We start from the raw sequence: 22,776 nt of genomic DNA, 5'->3' as shown, positions 1-22,776 counted from the left end.
CAACTTCAATGCCTAGAAAATATTTCAATGGTCCCAAGTCTTTCATATGGAAGCAGTCACTCAAATATTTCTTGAAGACTTGAATTGCCATATGATCATTACCTGACACGATAATGCCGTCCACATACACGAGAACAAGCACATGTACCATGTCTCGACGAAAGGTGAATAGGGAGTAATCTGAACCTGATTGTTGAAACCCATATGTCTTCAAGGTTGTAGTTAATTTAACAAACCAACATCTCGGCGCTTGTTTCAAGCCATACAGATATTTTTGCAACCGACACACCATACCTAGTTTATCTGACTGAAAACTAGGAGGCATTCGCATGTAGACTTCCTCATGAAGGTCACCGTGCAAGAATGCATTATGTACGTCCATTTGATGAAGCTCCCAATTTCTAGTTGTTGCGACTGCAAGAAAGGTACGGATAATAACCATTTTTGCAATTGGGGCAAAAGTTTCATTATAATCAATTCCCTCAACCTGCTTGTTCCCAAAGATCACGAGACGGGCTTTGTATCTTTCCACTGTCCCATCAACGTTGTACTTGATTCGATATAACCATTTGCATCCTATGGATTGTTTTCCAGATGGCAAAGGCTCTATAGTCCATGTCTGATTATTCTCAAGTGCATGTATTTCTTTCTGCATTGCATCCCTCCATTTTTCATCCTTTACGGCCTCAGCAAAAGAAGTAGGTTCAACTCTTGCAGTAATAGCTGCCAAGAAAGCACGATGTCGACAAGAAAAATTGTTACAATTCACATAGTTATCTATGGGATAAGGACTACCTGCAGGATGTGATTGGCTGAATGAGCTTGCAAAGGGACGTGGAGAGGGACTCAAGCGTTGTGTGGTGTGAAGCACATAGTCTCTTAATCTTGTGGACTGCTGTTTCTATCGATGCCTACGCCCTAAATGAGAATCAGAGTGCTGTTGTTGCTCAACATTGCCACCCCCTTGACGTCAGGATTGTCTTCGCTTGTATTTTCTGTGGTGACGTCAGAAGAATGCATGGGTTCACTAGTATTGGCATTTGGGTCTATGTGGGTTCCTTCTTCTACACTGACTCCTTCTTCTGCAAGTTCACCTCGCTGGTTAGTCTCCATCTCGCCATTTGCTTGTCCTGGTAAATAAGTGTACGGCACCAACACCTCATCTGTCCCACCTATTCCACAATGAAATTGGCCTTGTGCTTTGTTTGGTTGTTTATCCTCCTTGCGTGCATAAGGAAATTCATCCTCTAAAAGGTAACATCTCTTGATGCAAAGAACGTGTTGGACTCTAAATCATACAAGCTCCATCATTTCTTTCCAAAATGATACCCAACAAAAACACACTGTCTACTTCGACTGATAAATTTATCTCCTCCATGTCCATGATTGTGCGCATATGCCAAGCAACCAAAAACTGGCACATTATCATAAGGAGGTCGCCCAAATAAAACTTCACAGGGAGTCTTTCCCTTCAACAAAATGGACGGTGTCCAATTGATCAAATAACATGCGGTCAATACACATTCCCCCCAAAAATTAATAGGCATGCTAGCTTGAAAACGCAATGCTCGGGCAACATTGAGTATGTTCCGTTGTTTGCATTCAACCCTCCTATTTTGTTGAGAGGTCCCGACACAAGTGGTTTGATAAATAATACCATGCTGAGCAAAATAACTAACCAATCAGACAAACTCAGTCCCATTATCAGTACGAACCACTTTGACAGGTTTGTTAAATTGCCTTTGAACCATAGCAAAAAAATTTCGAAGAACTTGTCCCACTTCTGTCTTATCAATCAGAAGATAAATCCAAACACCTCTAGAAAAATCATCTACTATTGTCAAGAAATAATGAGCACCACAAGAAGCTGCAGTTCTATAAGGACCCCATAAATCACAATGAATTAACTCAAAAATATCGGATGCTTTGTTATTACTAGAAACAAACTATTCTCGACATTGTTTAGCTCGGAAGCATACATCACAACCCTTAATACTGTAATCATTATTATTTTTAGTACTAACAAAAGGCAACAACTTAACAATTTTATGAGAATAATGCCCTAAACTTTGATGCCAAATATCACACGTCTTGCTCTCTGTAGTCTTCATTGCTCTTGCTGATGCAATGCTCCGGAAATAATAGAGTCCCTCTCGCTGCTCACCCGCTCCAATTAGCATCCTTATAGTTCGATCCTATATCACACAGAATTTATTAGTGAACTGAACAACACAATTAGACTCCTCAATCAATTGCGACACAGAAATTAGATTGCAATTCAAACTAGGCATATATAAAACATTACTCAGTTTCAGATGATCGTCTAGTGCAGCTATGCCTTCTTTCTCTGCTATTGTCGCTTTCCCATCTGGCAGCCCGATAGAGCACGGAATGATGTTCTTTATGTCTCTCATCAACTCGAGGCTTCCTGTCATATGATGAAAATCCCTTGTGTCTATTATCCACTCTGACAATTTTCGCTTACCACTTAGTTGTTGACTCCCCTCTTTCTGTGTGTTCAAAAGGTTGAGTAACATGTTCTACTGCTCACTACTTAGTACATTTAACCCAATCTTGACTGCATCGATTGATTTTCCTTGAGACGCATTGCCTTGTGTAGAGACTTTGGCTATATTGGCCTTGACTTGGCCGCCACGACCTTTTCCTCCTGCCCCTGTTCCTTGTTTCCGTCCACCACGCCCACCGTGTTCTTTTTCTCTATTTTCAGCCATATCGACCACCGTGTCTGAAAACCCTCAATTGGCGACAGAATCGTCACAAAAACAGAAAACCGGATCTCCCTAAAACCTTCTGCAAAACTTCGACTCATCGAAAACCCGTTAAAGATCCAGACGTTCGTGAGTCTTATCCGAAACTCCCTAAAGAGGCACTGATTTCAAAGCCATGGAATCTGAGACCGATCTTCCGACAGCCTCAATGCACAATTCCTCCGGGACCGTCCTGATCCAGTCAAAGGGTTCTTGAGTCAGTGTAGAATCTTCAGACGTTCGACACAGGCGCTCACGGATACTTGATCGGTGGGCTTCTATTCAGGCCCAGGATGTGGTTACCACGACCGAGAGACAGAACCGTGATGCTAAACTCTTGACTCTCTCCATGTCACAACCTGTGTCAACAAGGTAGTTAGCGTTTCTAAGAGGGGCTTCACCAACTCCAACGGAAAGTTCCGTTGATATCCCAAAACTGCATGCTTCTTCCCTTGTTCGGATGTGGAAGCAATATGAAGCAGAAGCAGTGCTATCGACATCGTTTCTGAGAGATTGCTGCCATCGGAACGAAACATGAATGCCACCATTGTTAAGAGATCGCTGCCGCTGGTAAGAGATCACCGCCACAGGAACGAAACATGACCACTGGTAACAGATCACCACCGCTGGTAAGGGATCGCCGCCACTGGAACGAAACACGACCACTGGTAATGGATCGCCGCCACTGGAACGAAACACGACCACTGGTAATGGATCGCCGCCGCTGGAACGATTCCCGCCTCTCAGTGTTCGCACCATTGGTAACAGATCGTCGCTTCCACAATCGGTTGCAGTCTTGGTAGGACGAAGACGAAGATCTAACTCTATGAAATCCAGAGTCTTGACTGGAATTTGGAGTGCAGAGCTTCTCCTTTCCCGGCACCGAATATCGTCGCTTCCACCACTGATTTCCAGAGGTCTTGGAACACAGATCTCTCGTGGCTCTGATACCATGTAAAACCAGAGCTTTTCTGGTTTGCTTTTCTTATTTTCATTCATTGAAGATTTAGATATATATACACAACCATACATAGCCATCGAACATCGAATCTCCTAAATTTACAGGAACTCAAACTGAAAACGAACTCCTAATTCAATCCTAACTCAGCGGAGTCTCCTAATCCCGGAGATTCCCAATTCAATCCTAACAATATAGTTGGTCAAGGACCTAAACAGCAACATACTGAAATTGCTTGATGAAGGTGCAGTTTACTTTGAAGGATGTGATCCATTTGATGTGGAATGTCAAGTGGCATTTCCGCTTAGTTGATGCAAAGTTGCAATGAAGCAGCACATATGATAACATTGAAAGAGTAGCATCTAAAGGAACCTAGTCTCTTTATCCCATGGTTGTGTGAGATTCTGAACGAGTAGAAAGCTTGTCCCAAGGAGAGGACAGATGGTCCTAGTTAGATTGTGCTATCTGATCCTTAACCTCTGTGTTTGTTTGTTTCCGTTTCTGTGTTTTGTTGGTTGTCTTGGCTGGTTTTTCTTTCTCCTTAATCTAGCCTGTTTTTTTCTTTCTCCCTTTTGTAGTTTAATGGAAATTTCTATTACTAATAAAAAAATAGGAAAATTATCAATCTTATCATATATGATATATACTTTTTTTATTATTAGCAAGTATGCACGTGTTTTGTACATGACAATACTAAATTATATTAATGATAGTAATAATATGTCCAAATTTATTTATAAATTTTATGTATTTTATTTTTATTTTTTATTATTAATCGGATGCAGATTGAAGGATCCAAATCTGATTCCATAAACACTCCATTCAAATATGTGATAATTGTATTAAGTTGTGAAGTTTCAAGTATTATTGACAGGCCTACTTGCTTGGCTAGACTCTTCTTTTTGTAATGTTTATCTTTTTGGTGTATCTCTTTTCTTTTGTTCATTTATCAAAAAAAATATAAGATTTAAATATAGAGACTAAATTCAAAAATGAGTATTTCAGTCAAAATAAAGTTCTACAATCTTATTCATATTTTTAATAGTAGTGTAAATATAAAACTATAGATGTGTTTGATCTTTTCAATATTTTTTTTTTTGGTTTTTTGTCTGTAAAAATAAGTTTGATATGTCACACTTACTTTTTGTTTAATATGATAAATATGTGATATTATACATGCGCCCAAATGCTTTTTTTTTGCAAAATTTATGCACTTTTTCTTTTTATATTTTATTAATTTTTATTATTTATTTATGATATTAAAGGTTAACAAATTCAACCCAAAAGTTGAACTATTTATTATTAACTTTATATTTTATTTTCATTATCATAAAAGTATTTCTTGTTTATTACATGTATTTTTTCTTAATTTGATTAATAAAAATATCATAAATGTGTCTAATTTTTTCTATTTTTTTTGTAATTTTCTATATTTATTTGTATTTTAAAATTTTTATTACCTAACAATGACTTCATAGGTTGATCAATTTGATTTGGATGGTTGAATTGCTTAGCCACCACTTGGATAAAGAATGGTCTTGTTTTTGAGTCATTTTTAAAACATATGGGTTGATATTGTTAAAAATATTGATATGGATCTAATTAGTAGCATTTATTAGTAAAAATAACTTAAATATAGAATTTAATAAGAGAAAATGAAATTTAATACCTTAAGTATAAGATTTAATAAGAGAGAATCAAATGAGGTGGAAAATAATAATTGAAATTACATTTTCAACCCTTACAATTAGAGATCGACTAAATACATAAAAATGGGCATTTTAGTAGCCATTCAAATAAGCATTAAAGCTATAATAAAATGACTTTTATACTTTCTCTTTCTCAAACAAAGAAATAGGATAATTTTACTCCAAAAAAGTTTCACATTGCATCCACACTTTTATATATATAGTATAGATGTTTTTTGAGCCATAACTTGCTATGGCCCCTAAAAACATCTTTGTCGTTTTCATTGTTTTTTACCATTTTCTTGGTCTGCACTTCCAGGGAAGCCTGAAGAGAGGGCTCAGGTTGGGTTGTGTCAAAATTTGAATGGGTCAGTTCTGAAGGCTCAAACCCAAAGCATAAAATGCTAAGTCAGATCAATCTGAGTTGAACACAGAGAAAGAGATGCAATTCGCAAGTTTTCTTTTCTTTTCCTCTTTTTTTTTTTTTTTTCTAAAATACACCAAGAAAAACACATCTACCCACATAAGCATATTGCCATTTATTTTACCTAGCGAAAAGAGAAGAGGAAAATACATTTGAATTTTACTTTTATATTACTTAATTTTGTTTTTTCGGGGGCTTAAACCTCCTTTCTACAAGACTTAGGGTCTGTTTGGTTCAAGGGATAGGACCCTCGAATCGGAATCAGAATGTGTCATTCCATTTCTGGATGTTTGGTCGACCGGAATGGGAATGAGTAGGTGGATGGGGAATGGCCAATCCCAATCCCCTACTCCGGAAAGCGATTCTCATTTCGTTATTTAGTTTCCTTTTTTTTTTCTTTTTGGACAAAAATCCCCTCCAATCCAACCTAGATTGAGTTGTTGTGAAAAGGAAGAATCCCTCCAACCTCCATATTATTTGTTGTCATTGCCACTGTCAACCCCATCTCCGGTGAGGTAAGACCACTGCCAACCATCATTCTCCTCCTCCTTGTTCTTCCTCCAAATCAGCTACCACTCTTCTTGCTCCTCCTCATCTGGCCTTCTTGGGCTGATAGAGTCTGAACCCACTCTCTCTGCCAATAAATGAATTAACGGCATTGATTTACGTCATTGCTTCTGCTTCTGATCTGCTCCCTCTGCAATTACAACTCATTAGCTTTTCTTGTTGTCTGCATCATCTCCCTTCCCATTCCAAACAGATGCAATGCAGCATAGGTATTAGAAGAAACATATATCAGAGAGAGAGAGAAGCTATGTACGATGAGCGTGCTTTATGTGTTAATGTGCACGAAGAAAAGCTTGCTCTTCTAAGAAGGCTATTCTTGTCATTTTGGCTCTTCTCTCTGGTCGTTGTCTACTACGTACACATACAATACATACGGTACTCTATGCTCTTTCTCACTCTCTCTCTCTAAACCCCTCTGATTCTCCTGGTTTTTCGTTCGTATGTGATAGCGTCTCTCTCTCTCTCTCTCTCTCTCTCTCTCTCTTCATTGCTTCAATATCCACCTGCACTCCCCCTTTCTTCTTTTTTAGTGAGATCGTCCACCCAAATCCCTATGTCTAGTTTTATACATGCATCCCGAGCTTCCCCACCAAGTGGGCCTATGTTCTACTCGTTTCATGCACTTTTAAAATATCAGAAAAAACAGAGAATAGAAATCGTTGTAATTTCTGTATTTTCCCACAAAATTTCTACATTTTTTTTGCAATTTCTGTAAGTTTTGAGTATTTTCGTGCATTTTTTTTGAATTTTCTACAAAATTATTGTAATTTCTCCATTTTCCTGCAAAATTTCTGCAATTTCTACATTTTTTGATATTTTCATGCATTTTCTTCTTTTTAATTTTTATAAGGGGCAAAATTGAAAATCATAGTTGATTCCAATTCCAGCCTCTTTATGAACCAAGAAGCATCGATCAGAATCCGATTCAGATCACGAACCAAACAGACCCTTAAACCTATATAAGTTATACCAAGGTTCCTATTGGCATCACACCCTCTGCTCTATAGTTCTATTGTTTGAAATAGTTCAGATTGCATCTCATGTCCTTTGTTCTTTGAACTAATTCCTTGTTTCCTTTGTTTAATAGCTTGAAAGAGAAACATAGGAAAATGAGATAAATGTGGGAGGTTGGTTCTCATTTTATACGAGAAAAACAATTCTTATTGATTCATAAAAAAGCAAAAAGATTTTGTATTCATTTTAACGTTTGCCGAAGGGTTCTTATGGTAGACAGAAGGGGCAATAGAGGGCAAATTTGGGTTAAAAAATAACCCGCACATGATATCACTTGCAAAGGGGGGAGATTTTTGTCTGATAACATCGCTTGACAGGGGAATTTTTAGTCCAATTTGAAAAGAGAAGAAATGCTTAAGTATTTAGGAGAAAATTCCAAGAGAGGTTTAAGTTTTATACGTGCTGCTTCATTGCAACTTTGCATCATATGTTTTTCTGAGGGGATTTCACATCAAAAAATTTTCTGCACCAACCAATGGAAACCTGCTACACCACGTAGAGAAAATGACTTTAATGCCATCGTAAACACCACCGCATAGGTACCATATAGGTGTGTTTTGAGCCAACAGTCATAAAACACTGCATGAAAATCCATGCTAGAGGGGTGTTTCAAGAAACATCAATTTGATGTTTTCTGCTTTGGGAAACAAAATCTTAACACCTTGCCTGATGTACGTTGATTGGATGCTGACATGAATAGGAAATACATTTCTCACCAAATAGCATTCAGGTACAAACAGTGATGTATGTAGTTCAAGTATAAATGGTGTTTCGACTCAAAACATTGCTAGGAACATAGCAGCTTGGCCTTCTAAACGCCATGGGGAAGCATTGCACGGTTGAATAAAATAACATCAAGCAGAATCTAGGTAATAGGATTCACCAATGCCAATCTATTGAACAGAAATTATAGATCATCTATGACCAAAATCAAAGTTGCTTAATCTGACAACCGTGCCACAACAGTAAAGCCAATAAAGCGGCATTCTTTATAAGAATAGTCCCTCCTTTCCCTTTTCTAACTTAAAGGAGTGTGGATATTGGGTAGCTCTAGGATTGCTTTTTGATATATTGGGGGTATTGTACTAGTATCATCTGGCCCTTGCTTATTTTTCCTTTACTGATACAGGGTAAAAATCCTCGATTTGGGGCACCACCCACAGAGGTTGAATAGGAGTTAGATTCAACGGTAGTAGGCCATGTGCCTAGATGATCTAAAAGGAGAGTTATCAAAGGGAGATGCCTTCCTGGTCTCGGCTGGAGGATTGAGGACCTTCTTGCACTCACATTTAGTTTCAGAACGGAGCCATGACTCAACCACTGCAAGCAAGTTGGAAGCATTCTTCAACTCTTGCAGCTCAGACAACTTCTCTGCCTTCTTCAAGTCGCCATCTTGGACATATGCCACATCTGTAGCCCATGTCTCCAAACCATCAAAAATATGGGTTGCATACACAATTGTTGCTCCTCTCTACAATATGTAAATGTCTAAATTATGCTATGGTTCTATGACAAACAAAGTAATATAATTGATGTTAAAATGGATTATACGAAGTCCTTACTTGATCACATTCTTCCTTCAAAAACTCAAGTAAATCAAGTCTTGCAACAACATCTAGATCAACTGTAACCTCATCTAGTAGCAGTACCTGTTAACAACCTCAATGATGGTCATGGTTCATATCAAATTTGGTCCTGAATGGCTTAGAGCCATGCATAGCTTGTAGATGAAAGCAAGTATATAAAGTGATAAAGATACATAATTACATACTCAACATCATATACAACAGCACTGATTTGATCAAAAATGTTTTGTGCACGTTCAAACAAGCTTAAACTTGAATCCCACTATGTGTAGGGTGTAAATGTAGCACTACAAGAAAACACAGCCTCGTGGTTACTCTTAAGAAGCAACTAGATCCTCTGTGCAAGGATGCATGACAGACTCTACCAACATATGCATCCGACATCCAAGTACACCAACCAAGAAACATGGTCATGTGAATAAAATCTACATTGTGTGTGGATCCACATCTACAAAAATCTAACATGTTTTTCAAAGAAATGCATGGCCAAGGTTCTACATCTTATACTCAATTTGATTTTGGTAAATGAAGAACCAACCAGAAGATGAAGCCACCAGTTCTTGAACAGAATGGTCAGACCACCCAGATTTTATAACATTGATCATTATCATGTGCATGCACATGTTTTAGCCATGAAAGCAAGAGGGGGGAGACATACAGCAAAGAACAAATTCTGAAGTTGCCAGTCTCCTTTAGGTTGAATCATAGTGGCAAATTGGTCAAGAGCAAACTTATCAAAAATAAAAAAAAAGGTCAAGAGCAAGTGAGGTTTTCATACTTCCCTAATAAAACAGAAACCATATATCAAGAATATTAATATAGGAAAGTTTTTTGGCTTTGATACCTGATAGGCCCCAGTTAAACCCATAGCCTTTCGTGGAACAGATTTTGTAGACATGAACTCAAGTGTGACCTAATACTGGGTAATTTAACAGCTCAAGTTTAAGTTGACCTAGACATTGTTCTGAACTTCCATAAAACCAAAATATCTCTACAGGAGTATTTCAGTTTGATGGACTCAACATGAAACCTTGCTGGAATATGAGCATTATAAAATGTTGATCAAGTCCAAAAAGCTCTACTTAAATTTAACAATAAAAAAAAGGTTATAGTTTAACTTCAGCATATGTTGATTGGTCCTACCTAAATGTTGCATACTCAAGATAAAGGATGTCAGATTCAATCTGAATGTCGAATGTGAGAACTTGTGTAAGTTGGCATGCCCTATATTTTCTAGCTTTAAATGGTTGCTATGGCAATGTAATGTATGCTGCATAAGTATCAATATCATTCTGTCATCATCTTTTAAAGTCTCACCCAGATTATTATCATCTTAGCAATGTTACTGCTAGTTTGCATAAGCTTTCACAAATCAATTGCATTTCATTTGGTCTGAACTTCAAACCAAATATGAAGTTTGAAACCTTGGGCCTAAGATAGTTCCAAGTTATGGCCCAAACAAATTCATTTGTATATTAAGTGTTTCTCATGTACAGGGCCAGTACTGTAGATCTTGCTGTCTATCCCAAAAGGCATCTAAAATTGCAATGACTACAGATGTCCATCAGGCTAGCCTAGCCTGGCACAACAATAGATGCAACTTGTACATTAACGTGTACCAATAGAATAAACCACAGAAGGTGAAAATACCTGGAACGGATGAAGAAGACCCATGCAGATTTGGACACGGCGTCGCTGCCCATCAGATACTTTATGCATCCGCCACTGCAGATCAATGTCAAGTAGTTCGATCAATTTCTGTCTCCTAACAGGATCAGTCCCTTCAACTGCCAACAACCCAAAGTAAAGCAAAACAAAGGAAAAGCAATGTGAAATTCGGCAATGCATTCATTCTTCTCTTACACTCAAAATGGTCACTGAAATTTTGGAGTGGAAGGTATATGCAAAATCATTTTTTTTTTTTCAAATGCCTGATTAATTGCCATCGGCATGCCATTTTGAAAAATCATTTCACTTTTGTTTGGGTGTATAAGATCTCCATGTCTCTATGTCATGAAATACCATTGTCAGCACTAAGCACGTGCAGAAAGTTGAGCAAACAGTAGAGCGACCTTGCTACAGAATGAAATAAATAACAATGCCAAAACTACATAAAGTAAATGCAAGAAGAACAATAAGAATGAGAAAATCATTAATAGCCTACCTCCAAATATCATGTGCTCAGCAGAAAAATCTCCCTGGAGTGGAACTTCCCCCTAAAAGAATGCAAGAAATTTGCTTAGAATGAATTGGTGTCAGAAAACACCATGATATGGGGGTTTAGACTAAATGGCATTAAAAGAATCATTAGATAGATTTAATTAAGGTTCTATAAATGCAAGCATTTCACATAAAATTGATTCAATATTAACTGTTGAGTCACCATCTAGATACTGAATTGCAACTAAATAAATTTGGACATAAACACATATGCTATGTCCAAAATATATATCAAACATGACATACCATCATACCAACCCCCACAAAACTTAAAATAGCGAGACTGTCCTTATGGTTTATTTTGTATATCCTTACATATTACGTATCTAAAGGGGCAACATTAAACAGTCTCGATGTCCTTCCAATTTTAACTCTACTATCAGTTGTCCACATAAGAAGTCTTTGCCAAAAAAAGAAAAAAAAACTCATCTTGTCAACAAAATCTTGCCATATATGATGTATTCTAGGACCTGACCTCAGGAATTTAAAACCATTGTTTTAAAAGGCTCAAGCCTTGAGGCGAGGCACATAAATTTTGCCTCGAGGCCTAAGCCTCAAAACTTTGATGTGAGGCTTTAAAGCCTTTGTCAGAATGAGGCATAAGCCTCAAGCCTCCAGGCATGAGGTGTAGCCTGAGGCATAAAAAGGCGAAAGCCTCAAGTATTAATGATTACTTGGTGATTTAATGCAAAAAAAATATAAATTTTTATAATTTAAAACACATAGGAAAAACACTTCAATAATTATAGGCCAAATAAAAAATTAAAAAAGAAAAACCAATAAGGCAAACCAAATTCTATTAGTTTTTCTTAGTGTTTTAAGAGAGTTCAATGCAAAAAGGACTAATCAAGTACTTAGTTTCTTTCGGATAAATCAAGTGAGATTTTTCTCATTAATTCTAAATGTAATGTCCCAAATTTGTTATATTTCTTATTTCTTCTACTAATGGATCTTTTTTCTTTTTAATAACAATAACAATAGCAATAGCAATAATACTTGCCTTTTGGGATAGACAACAAGATCTACAATACTGGCCCTATATTATTATTAGATCAAATCAACTAAGTTGTTTCCTTTCTTCTAAATTGGTTTTTTTACATAAAATTGAAATATTTATAATTGTTAGTTGATTAATTATTATTTTATTTTCATCAATTTACAAACTTCAATTAATTTTTTCCTTAAACTTTGAGGCTTACACCTTGCAACGCCTTGAGGCTTACGCCTCACCTTTTTGGGCCATTATGCCTCAACTATGCCTTTTAAAACCTTGTTTAAAACTATTTCTTTAATAAAGTAATCTATTATCTAGTATCCAAATCCCTTAGAGAGGCATGAGATGTTTAGACAAAGCATGGTTTCTACCTATGATTCTTTAGTCCCCAACTTTTTAACTTTCAACTTGTTTCCTCAAAGAGAAAAAAAATGTAGTAAGGAATGATTGTGTTACTTTTGGACCAAGTGTTGAAGTTGACTCCCAGAACAACATATGTGTGGATGCTTTCATCATTTACTAGCTCAAAGACTCCTCAACATTTTGTCAGGTAGGCTAGATCCTTGGCAACCAGATGAACAGCTAACTCCTTAAGAAAACAGACTGGCTAAAGGAGTAGATAGGTTACTTTTATTAGAGAACCATCAATTAGCACGTATTGTTGTTGGTTATCCATTGACCCTTGAGAGGTTTATGATCCGTTTCACATAGTGATGTTGGACCAGCTCAATTCTAGTCCTTAGAGAATGTTGAATAATCTTCTTGATCAAAGTTTTATGGCTGTTGATGATTGTAAAGACTTCTTGAAGGAATAAAAGAGAAAATATGGAGAGAGAGAAGAGAGAAAATACATGGAGTCACTCACAGGGTGCCTAGAATTACTCTAGGGCATGGGAATCACTCTCCATAGCTAGCATAAGCTGAAGAAAACTCAATATATTTCATTGCCTTTGTGTAAAACGTCCATACATATTTATAGAGTCTAAACTCATAATAATCCTAGGAGTCAAACTGTTAGACTTGTAATAGTCTTAGGAGTAAAACTGTTAGACTCAATAATCCTAGTAGGATTCAAACTAAGTTGTCATATCCTATTTCAATTCAAAGAAGACTCAATAGCTCTAATCCCACTTATGCAATGACTCTGAAATTTTAAACATAAACAAACTATAACTAGACAATTTAAACCCTATCATTGGACTGCACAAAAAATGACAAAAATACCCTTGATATTCAATTCAGTCCAAATCCCAAGTACCATCACTATGCCATATCAGGACCTGTTGTAAGGCCTTCTTCTTTCCAGAATAAGTCTTCAAGGGTGCTGATCAGTTCCTATCACATAGTTTGGTTTTCTACCATTTTCATTGCATCATACGAGCAAGATTATTTGGGGAACAGACCAATGCAATGAGTTACATGGAGTACTATGGTTAAGTAATTCAAACCATCCTTTACAAGTTGCTTGAACTACAATATATTATCACAAACTATCATCAGGGTAAACTGCCTTTATTACATCATAGGAATACTGATGAAGCATTTCAATGGGAAAAGTCATTCCAAGAAAGCAACAATTAAGAACACTATAGCGGAAGTAGCAGATTAGGTAAAAACAATGGATATTTTTAATTTGATATCAATGGACAACATTCTAAGGAAGTTGAGAGAGGTTGCTAGCTTATCAGATCACAAATAGTGCCTCAAAGGAAATGGGAACCACCCAGAACAACATTATAAAGCTTAATTCCAATGATTGCAGCATTGGCAGCACACCACCTTTTGGAGTAGGTGGAGATTTTAGAGATGAAAATGGAGCTGTCACAGCAATGTTCTCAGGCCCAATTAGTAATGGGGACTCTATAAGAGCTGAGCTATCAGCATTACAACAAGGGATGAGGCTGGCCAGGTCAATGAACATTGATAATATAGAGATAGAAGGGGATTCTAAAGTGGTGGTACCACCTTTTAAAAGGCTTAGTGAAGATCAATGGATTTATCTTGAAAAACCTTTTTCTGAAGAGGAGATTAAGATGGCTATCAGCAGCTTGGACAATGAGAAATCCCCTGGCCCGGATGGATTCTCCAACTTGTTTTATGTTATGTGCTGGGATTTTGTGAAGCAAGATATCTTAAATGCCTTCCAGTCATTCCATTCTAATGATCCCTTCAAAAGAGCTTGAATAATGTCTTTATCACTCTCATTCCTAAGATTGAAGGGGCTGTACATGTCAAAGATTTCAGACCAATTAGCCTTCTGAATATCTTTTACATGATTTTGGCCAAGGTCTTAGCCGAAAGGATGAAAGGAGTTTTGGACAGTGTGATCTAAAAAAATCAAAGTGCTTTTGTGCCGGGTAGGCAAATGATTGACTCAATTCTTATTGCAAATGAGTTGTTGGATTCAAGGATGAGAGAGGGATGTCCAGGTTTGGTTAATAAACTGGATATTGAAAAAGCCTATGACCATGTTAATTGGAATTGTTTAGACAAAGTCCTGGAAAAGATGAACTTTGGGCAAAAGTGGAGGAATTGGATGAAAGTTTGTGTTTCTTCCCCCAAATTTTCTATTCCGATTAATGGTCAATCTGCAGGCTTTTTTGAGAGCTCTAGAGGGTTAAGGCAGGGAGACCCCCTTTCTCCCCTTCTCTTTATTTGTATTGCAGGGATCCTTACTCTATTTAGTTAGAAGGCAGCAGCTTCTGGTCTGTGGGAAGGGTTTGCAATTTCCCCAGGGGGTGAAAAAGTGAACATCCTTCAGTTTGCGGATGACACCTTATGTTTTTTAGATGCTTCTCTTGCTCAACTGGATAATCTGCTTGGGATCCTCAGTTGGTTTGAAGTTGTCACAGGGCTGAAAGTCAACCTTAACAAAAGTCAAGTCATACCAGTGGCTGATGTCCCTAACTTTGAAGATTGTGCTACTGTTTTGTCTAGCCAGGTAGAGCAGCTTCCGGTAAAGTGTTTGGGCCTTCCATTGGGAGTTAAAGGTTCCTCTGTTGCCATAAAGGATCCAATTATTGAAAGATTGGAAAAGAAGTTGTCATCTTGGAAGGCTAAATACTTCTCTTTTGGTGGTAGAATGATCCTTCTAGAAAGTACTCTCTTTAATCTCCCTACATATTTTCTGTCCCTTTTCCCTATCCCAAAACATCAGGCTGTCTAGCATGTTGCGTACATTCTATTCGTTGATATAACACAATAAAGATTTTCAGTTACCTATCAAAAAATATCAATAAAGCACTGTTGTTAAGGTATAAACAATGAACACACGATGTCTGTAAAGAACACTGATGTGGTCCCCACAGTGTTCGTATGGCAGCAATATTTCTGTTAGATATGATACTGTTAGTTGGTAGTTATTTCAGTTAGCTATTTCAGCTTTATTATTAGTTATTTCTTATTCTATTTTCCATGTAAGCAATAAGGGCAATTCAGCCCTTTTACAGTTAGCCAATAGTTATAAATACTAAGAGAGGGTCGGCAGAAATTATGACCTACTCTCTCTCTTTTCTGAAACTCTCTTCGTGTACTTCTTTTCTTCCTCTCTTCTCTTCTTCTTCTCTTCAATTTTTCATCATTTTTTCTTTTTAATTCAAGACTGATTGTAGTCTAGATCGACTACTTGGTATCAGAGCCGACCTAGGAGCTCTTATGCTAGTATGATTAGGCTGATTGCATGAGAACCACCTAGGTTTGGAAGTTTTTCAACAAGGGAGGAGGATCGGCTGATTCTTGGAGGTTACTGGTAGTGTGCGGCTACTATTGAAGAGATTGTAGAAGTCTGGGAGAGTTCCAGTAGTCAGGAAGAATCAGAAGAAGCTTCGGATCCTCAAGATTTGGGTTTCGCATCAACCAGAAGGTGGTGGCCAGAGATTTTTTCATAAAGTAAGCTTTTTCTTGTGATTCTGTTCAGAAAAGATAATCTTGGTTTAGTCTGAGAGGTGCTTCAGAATTTTTGTGTTTTCTTTAGGGTTTTGAGAGAAAACCCTAAAATTCAGAACTGTTATTTGTTTCAGATCAGAATTTGAACTGGTTTCATTCAGAATTCTGTTTTCTGTGTTCTTTGGAAGAACTAGGCCGGCTGTTATAAGTTGTTTGGGTGTTGTTTCTCCTATTACAGTAATTAAAAAAGTTTCTTTTATTAATTCTTGATCAAGAATAGAGTTCAAGAGTCAAGGGGAAGGTGTTTTTCGGACTAGCAATTCTGGTAACATGTCTGAGAATACCTTTCAGATTACAACAGTTAAGTTTGATGGATCAAACTACCTAGAATGGGCTTAATCGGCCATGATGGCCATTGGGGGTAGGGGAAAACTGAGCTACTTGTTGAGAGATGTGAAAGAACCAACTAAGGAGGACCAAACCTATACCAAATGGGTTCAGGAGAACTATTTGGTTATGACATGGCTGTGCAACTCTATGCAGCCACATATCAGCCGGAACTATTTGTGGGCAAAAAAGCCAAGGAAATCTAGGGTGTCATGAAAGAAACCTACTCCCAACCCCTTAATGTTGCTAGGGCTTATGAATTGAAATGTGAAGTTAACAACCTTAAGCAAGGAGTGAAACCAGTCTCGGTTTGCTTCTCTACGCTGAAATCTTTGTAGCATGAAATTGACCACCTAGAAACACTTAAGTGGGAAAGCCAGAAGGATGCACAGACTCATAGAAAGCAGGTTGAGACTAATAGGGTTTTTGAGTTCTTAGCTGGTCTGAATCCTGAGTATGATATTGTGAGACAACAGCTACTGACAAGAGACAGTGTGACCCTATCACAAGCCTACTCCTTAGTGCATAGTGAAGAGAATAGGAGAAAGGTTATGATGCAGCATCAACCCTTCCCACCAGCCTTGGCAGCAGTCAAACCTAAGTCCGGAGGTGATACGGAGAGGGATGTAAAGAAGGAAGACAAGCGGGATCTAGTAATGTGAACATTGCAAGAAACCCAAGCATACTAAAGACACCTGTTGGAAGTTGCACCCTCATTTAGTCCCAACAAAACTCAGGAACAAAAGGGGTAATACTGATTGTGCCTCCTCATCGGGCACAAAAGGCACACCCCTAGACACCCTGACTCAATTGGAAAAGGAAGTTGGCAATTCAGCTCAATCATCTCAGCCACCATCAACTCCCACATCAGCTTTTGCTCATTTAGGTACTCGGGCCTCAACTTATCATGCTTCAGCTCCAGGTAACACTGAACATTGTTGGCTAATAGACTCAGGTGCATCTGACCATATGACTGGCTTGCCATCACTGTTCACTACCTATCACTTACCTTCTGGCAAAGATAAGGTGTCCATTGCTGATGGTTCCCTTGTTCCCATTTCTGGCAAGGAAGACATCAAGTTGCCTAATGCCATATCCTTATCTTCAATTTTGCATGTTCCTAAGCTTAATACTAATTTGCTTTCAGTCAGTAGCATTACAAAACGTCAGAATTGTTTAGTAACCTTTTCCCTGACCGATGTGTTTTTCAGGACTTGGAGACAAGGAAAGTGATTGGGACTGGCCGTGAGACGAATGGAATCTATCTGCTTGGAGAGAGTTCACATTGGGAAGATAGTGAAGATAGGAAGTCTTTTGTTTCTTAGCCTGTTAGTCAGGCTATGCTTTGGCATAATCGGTTGGGCCATTTATCTTTTTGGTCTTTTAAGAGTTTGTTTCCTGATTTATTTGAGTCTGTTCAGATGTCCAATTTGAGATGTGAGAGTTGTGAGCTTGCAAAGCATTGTAGAACATCTTATTCATTAAGTAATAAAAGAAGTAATAATCCTTTTGATATTGTGCATACCGATGTTTGGGGTTCTTATCACATCACTGCTATGGGGGGGGGGTACAAATATTTCTTGTTGTTTGTTGATGACTAAACCCATTTTTCTTGGGCTTACCTTATGCGTTCTCGAGATGAAGTTCCTACTTTGACCTAGATCTTTCATAAGATGATTTTAACCCAATTTGGGGTCAAAATCAAGATCTTCAGATCCGATAATGCGAAAAAATACTTTGCCAACCAATTAGCCTCCTATTTGCTTGACCATGGGATTATCCACCAAAGTATTTGTCCTCATACACCACAACAGAATGGGGTTGCTGAGAGGAAGAATAGGCACATATTGGAGGTGGCCAGAAGCATCATGTTCAACTCCAATGTGCCTATTCGTTTTTGGGGAGATGCTATTCTTATAGTAGTGTATCTCATTAACCGAGTTCCTTCACGGGTTCTTGACATGAAGCCTCCATTTACCCTCCTATACCCTGATAAAGACTTGTTTACCGTTCCCCTTAAAACCTTTGTTGTACTTGCTTTGTTCAGATTCTTAGACCTCAATGTTCCAAATTTGATCCTAAGGCCTCCAAATGTATTTTTCTCGGTTATGCACAAACTCAAAAGGGATATTGCTGCTATGAACTCACTTTTGGGAAAAGATTTGTCTCTATGGATGTTAGTTTCTTCGAGAATGTACCCTATTATCTTAGGGTTTCTCCTCAGGGGGAGAGTAGTGAGTGCAGGGTTAACTCATCAGAAGTTCCTTTACCTGTTCCATTAAGTGATGAGGGATGTAATGGGGAGGGGTGTCAAAGGTGCCAGGATTTGAGAGTCTATCACAGGCGGTGGAGGCATGTTGATTTCGGTCATTAGTAGTCCAGGCCAGCCCCAGTTCCTTCTGTGGATCCAGATCCAGGTATTACGAGTTCCATTGAGATACCTTCCACCGTTGAGCCCTTACATCCTTTGGATGACTTTGACCTCCCCATTGCAATCTATAAAGGCAAAGGGCGTTGCACCACATCCACAGCCCACTGCATTTCCCAATTCTTGTCCTATGATCACTTGTCCCCTTCTTACAAGTCCTTCTTCACATCTATTGCTGATATTCCTATCCCCAGAACAATGCAAGAGGCCTTGTCAGTTCCTAAGTGGAAAGATGCAATGAAGGTTGAAATGGATGCTCTTTTGAGGAATAATACTTGGGAGCTAGTTGACCAGCCTAAAGGGAAGAAACAGGTTGGATGTAGATGAACATTTACTGTGAAACATAATGCTGATGGTTCCATTGAAAGGTATAAGGTTCGGTTAGTTGCAAAGGAATTTACTCAGATTTATGGTATAGACTACTTGGAGACTTTTGCTCTAGTAGCAAAGATGATCACTATTAGAGTTTTATTGTCCATTGTAGCCATATACTCTTGGCCTTTGTTCCAGATGGATGTCAAAAATGCCTTCCTCAATGGAGACTTGCAGGAAGAAGTCTACATGCAGTTGCCTCCTGGATTTTATGATGCAGACACAGGAAAGAAGGTTTTCCGGTTGAATAAAGCTTTGTATGGACTAAAATAGTCCCCCAGAGCTTGGTTTGATAGATTCAGACAAGCCCTTGAAAGGTTCGACTATGTACAGGCCCAGTCAGACCATACATTGTTCATTAAGAGAGTGGACTCTTCCTTGACCTTGCTTGCTGTATACGTGGATGATATTGTAGTGACAGGGAATGATAATGGTGAGATTAAGTCTCTCAAACAACTCATTCATCAAGAATTTGAGGTGAAAGATCTGAGAGAGTTACAATACTTCTTGGGTATTGAGGCAGCTAGATCTAAACATGGGATTTTTGTTTCCCAAAAAAAGCATGTTCTAGATTTGTTGGAAGAAACTGAAAAGTTAGGTGTTAAGTCTGCAGATACACCTATTGAACAGAATCACAAGATCAATGCAGAGGGTGGAGAGCCACTTGAAGATAAAGCTATGTTCCAGCGGTTAGTTGGAAAACTCCTCTATCTTTGTCTCATACGACCAGACATCAGTTATGCGGTCAGCGTTGTCAGTCAGTATATTCACTCTCCTAGGACTACTCACTTACTTGCAGTTGAGAGGATATTAACATATTTGAAGAGGTGCCCAGGTAGAGGTATACTATTCAAGAATAATAATCACATGAAGATAGAGTTTTATACAGATGCTGATTGGGTTGGGAGTATTGATGATAGAAGGTCTACCTCTGGATATTGTGCTTTTGTAGGAGGTAACCTGGTCTCCTGGAGGAGTAAGAAGCAAAGTGTTGTTTCTCGTTTTAGTGCAAAAGCTAAATACAGGTCCATGGCTAATGGTGTGACTGAAATCCTATGGTTGAAATCACTATTTGAGGAGTTGGGTATCACTTATGAGAAGCCCTTAATGTTGTATTGTGATAATCAGACTGCTATTAATATAGCTCATAATCTGGTACAACATGACAGAACTAAGCATATTGAAGTAGACCAACATTTTGTCAGAGAAAGGATTTAATCTCAAGAAGTGTGTCTTCCGTATATCACCTCCAGCATGCAGCTTGTAGATCTTCTCACCAAGGCTGTTCCAAGGAAGAAGTTAGAGGTAGATCTATGCAAATTGGGAATGACAAATATCTATTCCCAACTTGAGGGGGAGTGTAAAGAACACTAATGTGAACCCCACTGATGTGGTCCCCACAATGTTCGTATGGCAACAATATTTCTGTTAGATATGACAGTGTTAGTTGGTAGTTATTTCAGTTAGTTATTTCAGCTTTATTATTAGTTATTTCTTATTCTATTTTCCATGTAAACAACAAGGGCAATTCAGCCCTTTTACAGTTAGCCAATAGTTATAAATACTAAGAGAGGATCGGCAAAAATTATGACCTACTCTCTCTCTTTTCTGAAACTCTCTTCGTGTACTTCTTTTCTTCCTCTCTTCTAGTCTTCTTCTCTTCAAATTTTCATACTTTTTTCTTTTTAATTCAAGACTGATTGTAGTCTAGATCGACTACTATGTCTATAATAGATTCAACTTCTTGGAACGATCTCTGTTGGTTTTCACTTTTTAAGGCTAGACAAACAAGTCATATTGGCTACTAATTCTTGCAAAGGACATTCACAAAATCTTATCTGATTTTCTATATGTGCATATCATGTCTTGACAAGATATAAAAGAAATTCAAGTTTAATCCTTGAGAATGTTCATAATGATACAAGAAAATAAATACTCACAGCAGATCCAATGTTTTTACTCCAAGATCCGCCCAAGTAGGCTAAGTCACCACTGCAGACCAGATGTGTATCATGAAAAGCAGAACAATTTAGCACCCGCACTACATCTCTTCCTCCAACCATATGCTTGCCAGCCAGAATCTTTAGCAAAGTAGTCTTCCCTACATGAGCACTGAATAACATTAGGTTTACAGGAGAAAAGGGGAAAGGACATCATAGCTTTATCCAAAAAATTCAATCCAGCTTATCACCCACACATAAAAGGTCATAAAAACTGTCAACTAGAAAGCAGTGTTTGAATCTTATGCCCAACTTCAGTATGAGGTAGTAAGATTTTAATATTTTACATCCGTGTCAACGTCAAGGGGTTTGCACAGTTAAATTTGTTGCACTAATGTATATACAATGTCCTTATCATCTATGCTTCATAAATAAACTAGCATATATGCAGCTCAAAAGGATCCCCACCGATAACCTAACAAATATGACGAGAAGAAATCATGAACAGAATTCATCTGAAGGATCCAAGCTAATAGAATGTAATAAACAAACAACAGGACATATTCAAAACAAACAAGATAAAGAAATCTGAGATACATTTCACAGATTGGAAGAAAAGGACCTTCCCAATTCTCAGGTACATGGCATCCAGAGAAATCTCTCCACAAGTACGAAATAGGGGGCAGAAATCGAAAATCAAACATGCCTGCCTTAAGGTCAGTAGCTAAAGAAAGAGAAGGGAAAAAAAAACATAAAATATCTATCCTATAAGCGTTGAGTAACTGCGGTTTCAAACATATAGGAGGCTTTGTTATCAGTAGACTGTAGGGAACAGCACAATTTCCCATGGTTGTATGTTAAGATAATCACAGCTGACTACAAGGAAAATCTTGTAGAAAACCAGAGAAGCCAAGAATTTTCTTCTAATTAGGGAAAAATCCCATGCACCCATAACTCAATTACGGTAATCGCTAGAATCAAAGAAAAAAATGATTCATATACCTGACCCATTAGCACCAACAAGAAGACATCGAGATCCACGAGAGATCCAGATATTGAAATTGGCGAAGAGCGGAGGCTGCCCGTCGTAGGCGAAATGCAAAGCAGAGACTTCGATACAACTTGATTCCTCTACTTCTCTTGACTGCAGCTCTTCCTTCCCCATCCCCATATTCTGTTTTTTCTGTTTCCCGCTACAACGACTGCCCTTCTCCACTTTTGGCCATTTATAATCTTTGCGCTGTCTACCTAACTACCGCCTGCCTTTGACACGTGTCAATTATTGGTGTGGTCGACGTCATTATATGGGTCGACAAGGTGAACGTCGTTACTGGAGGGACGTGTCGCAACAAGGCACTCAAGGTATATTCGTAAGGCTGTGTTTGATTGCAATATAATTTTACATTAATATAAAAGTATAGGAGTGCATGTAAAATTTGGTTCAATTTTATTTTAGGTTTTACTTTATTGTGCTTTACGTCTTAGTTTACTCCATTTATACTGCATAACAAAACAAAATAAGGTAAATTTTAAAATAAAAATAAA

At 37.9% G+C, this 22,776-nt stretch overlaps 1 protein-coding gene across 1 annotated transcript; it reads right to left on the bottom strand.

The window, feature by feature from the left end:
* Window positions 1-8,099: 8,099 nt before the first annotated feature.
* ABCI19 (P-loop containing nucleoside triphosphate hydrolases superfamily protein) lies at window positions 8,100-22,443 on the bottom strand. The gene is made up of 6 exons (XM_088981680.1): window positions 22,234-22,443; window positions 21,232-21,392; window positions 11,170-11,221; window positions 10,656-10,792; window positions 8,982-9,068; window positions 8,100-8,890 (listed from the first exon to the last, which is right to left on the bottom strand). Exons 1-6 carry the CDS (start codon window positions 22,400-22,402, stop codon window positions 8,603-8,605), a joined length of 894 nt encoding a protein of 297 aa, XP_088837806.1. The 5' UTR covers window positions 22,403-22,443; the 3' UTR covers window positions 8,100-8,602.
* Between the last annotated feature and the right edge of the window lie 333 nt (window positions 22,444-22,776).

Source organism: Nelumbo lutea, chromosome 3 (assembly GCF_056320005.1).
Source record: "Nelumbo lutea isolate HS-2025 chromosome 3, American lotus-T2T, whole genome shotgun sequence".
Classification (NCBI taxonomy): domain Eukaryota; kingdom Viridiplantae; phylum Streptophyta; class Magnoliopsida; order Proteales; family Nelumbonaceae; genus Nelumbo; species Nelumbo lutea.
This window is presented reverse-complemented; position numbering and strand designations above follow the sequence as displayed.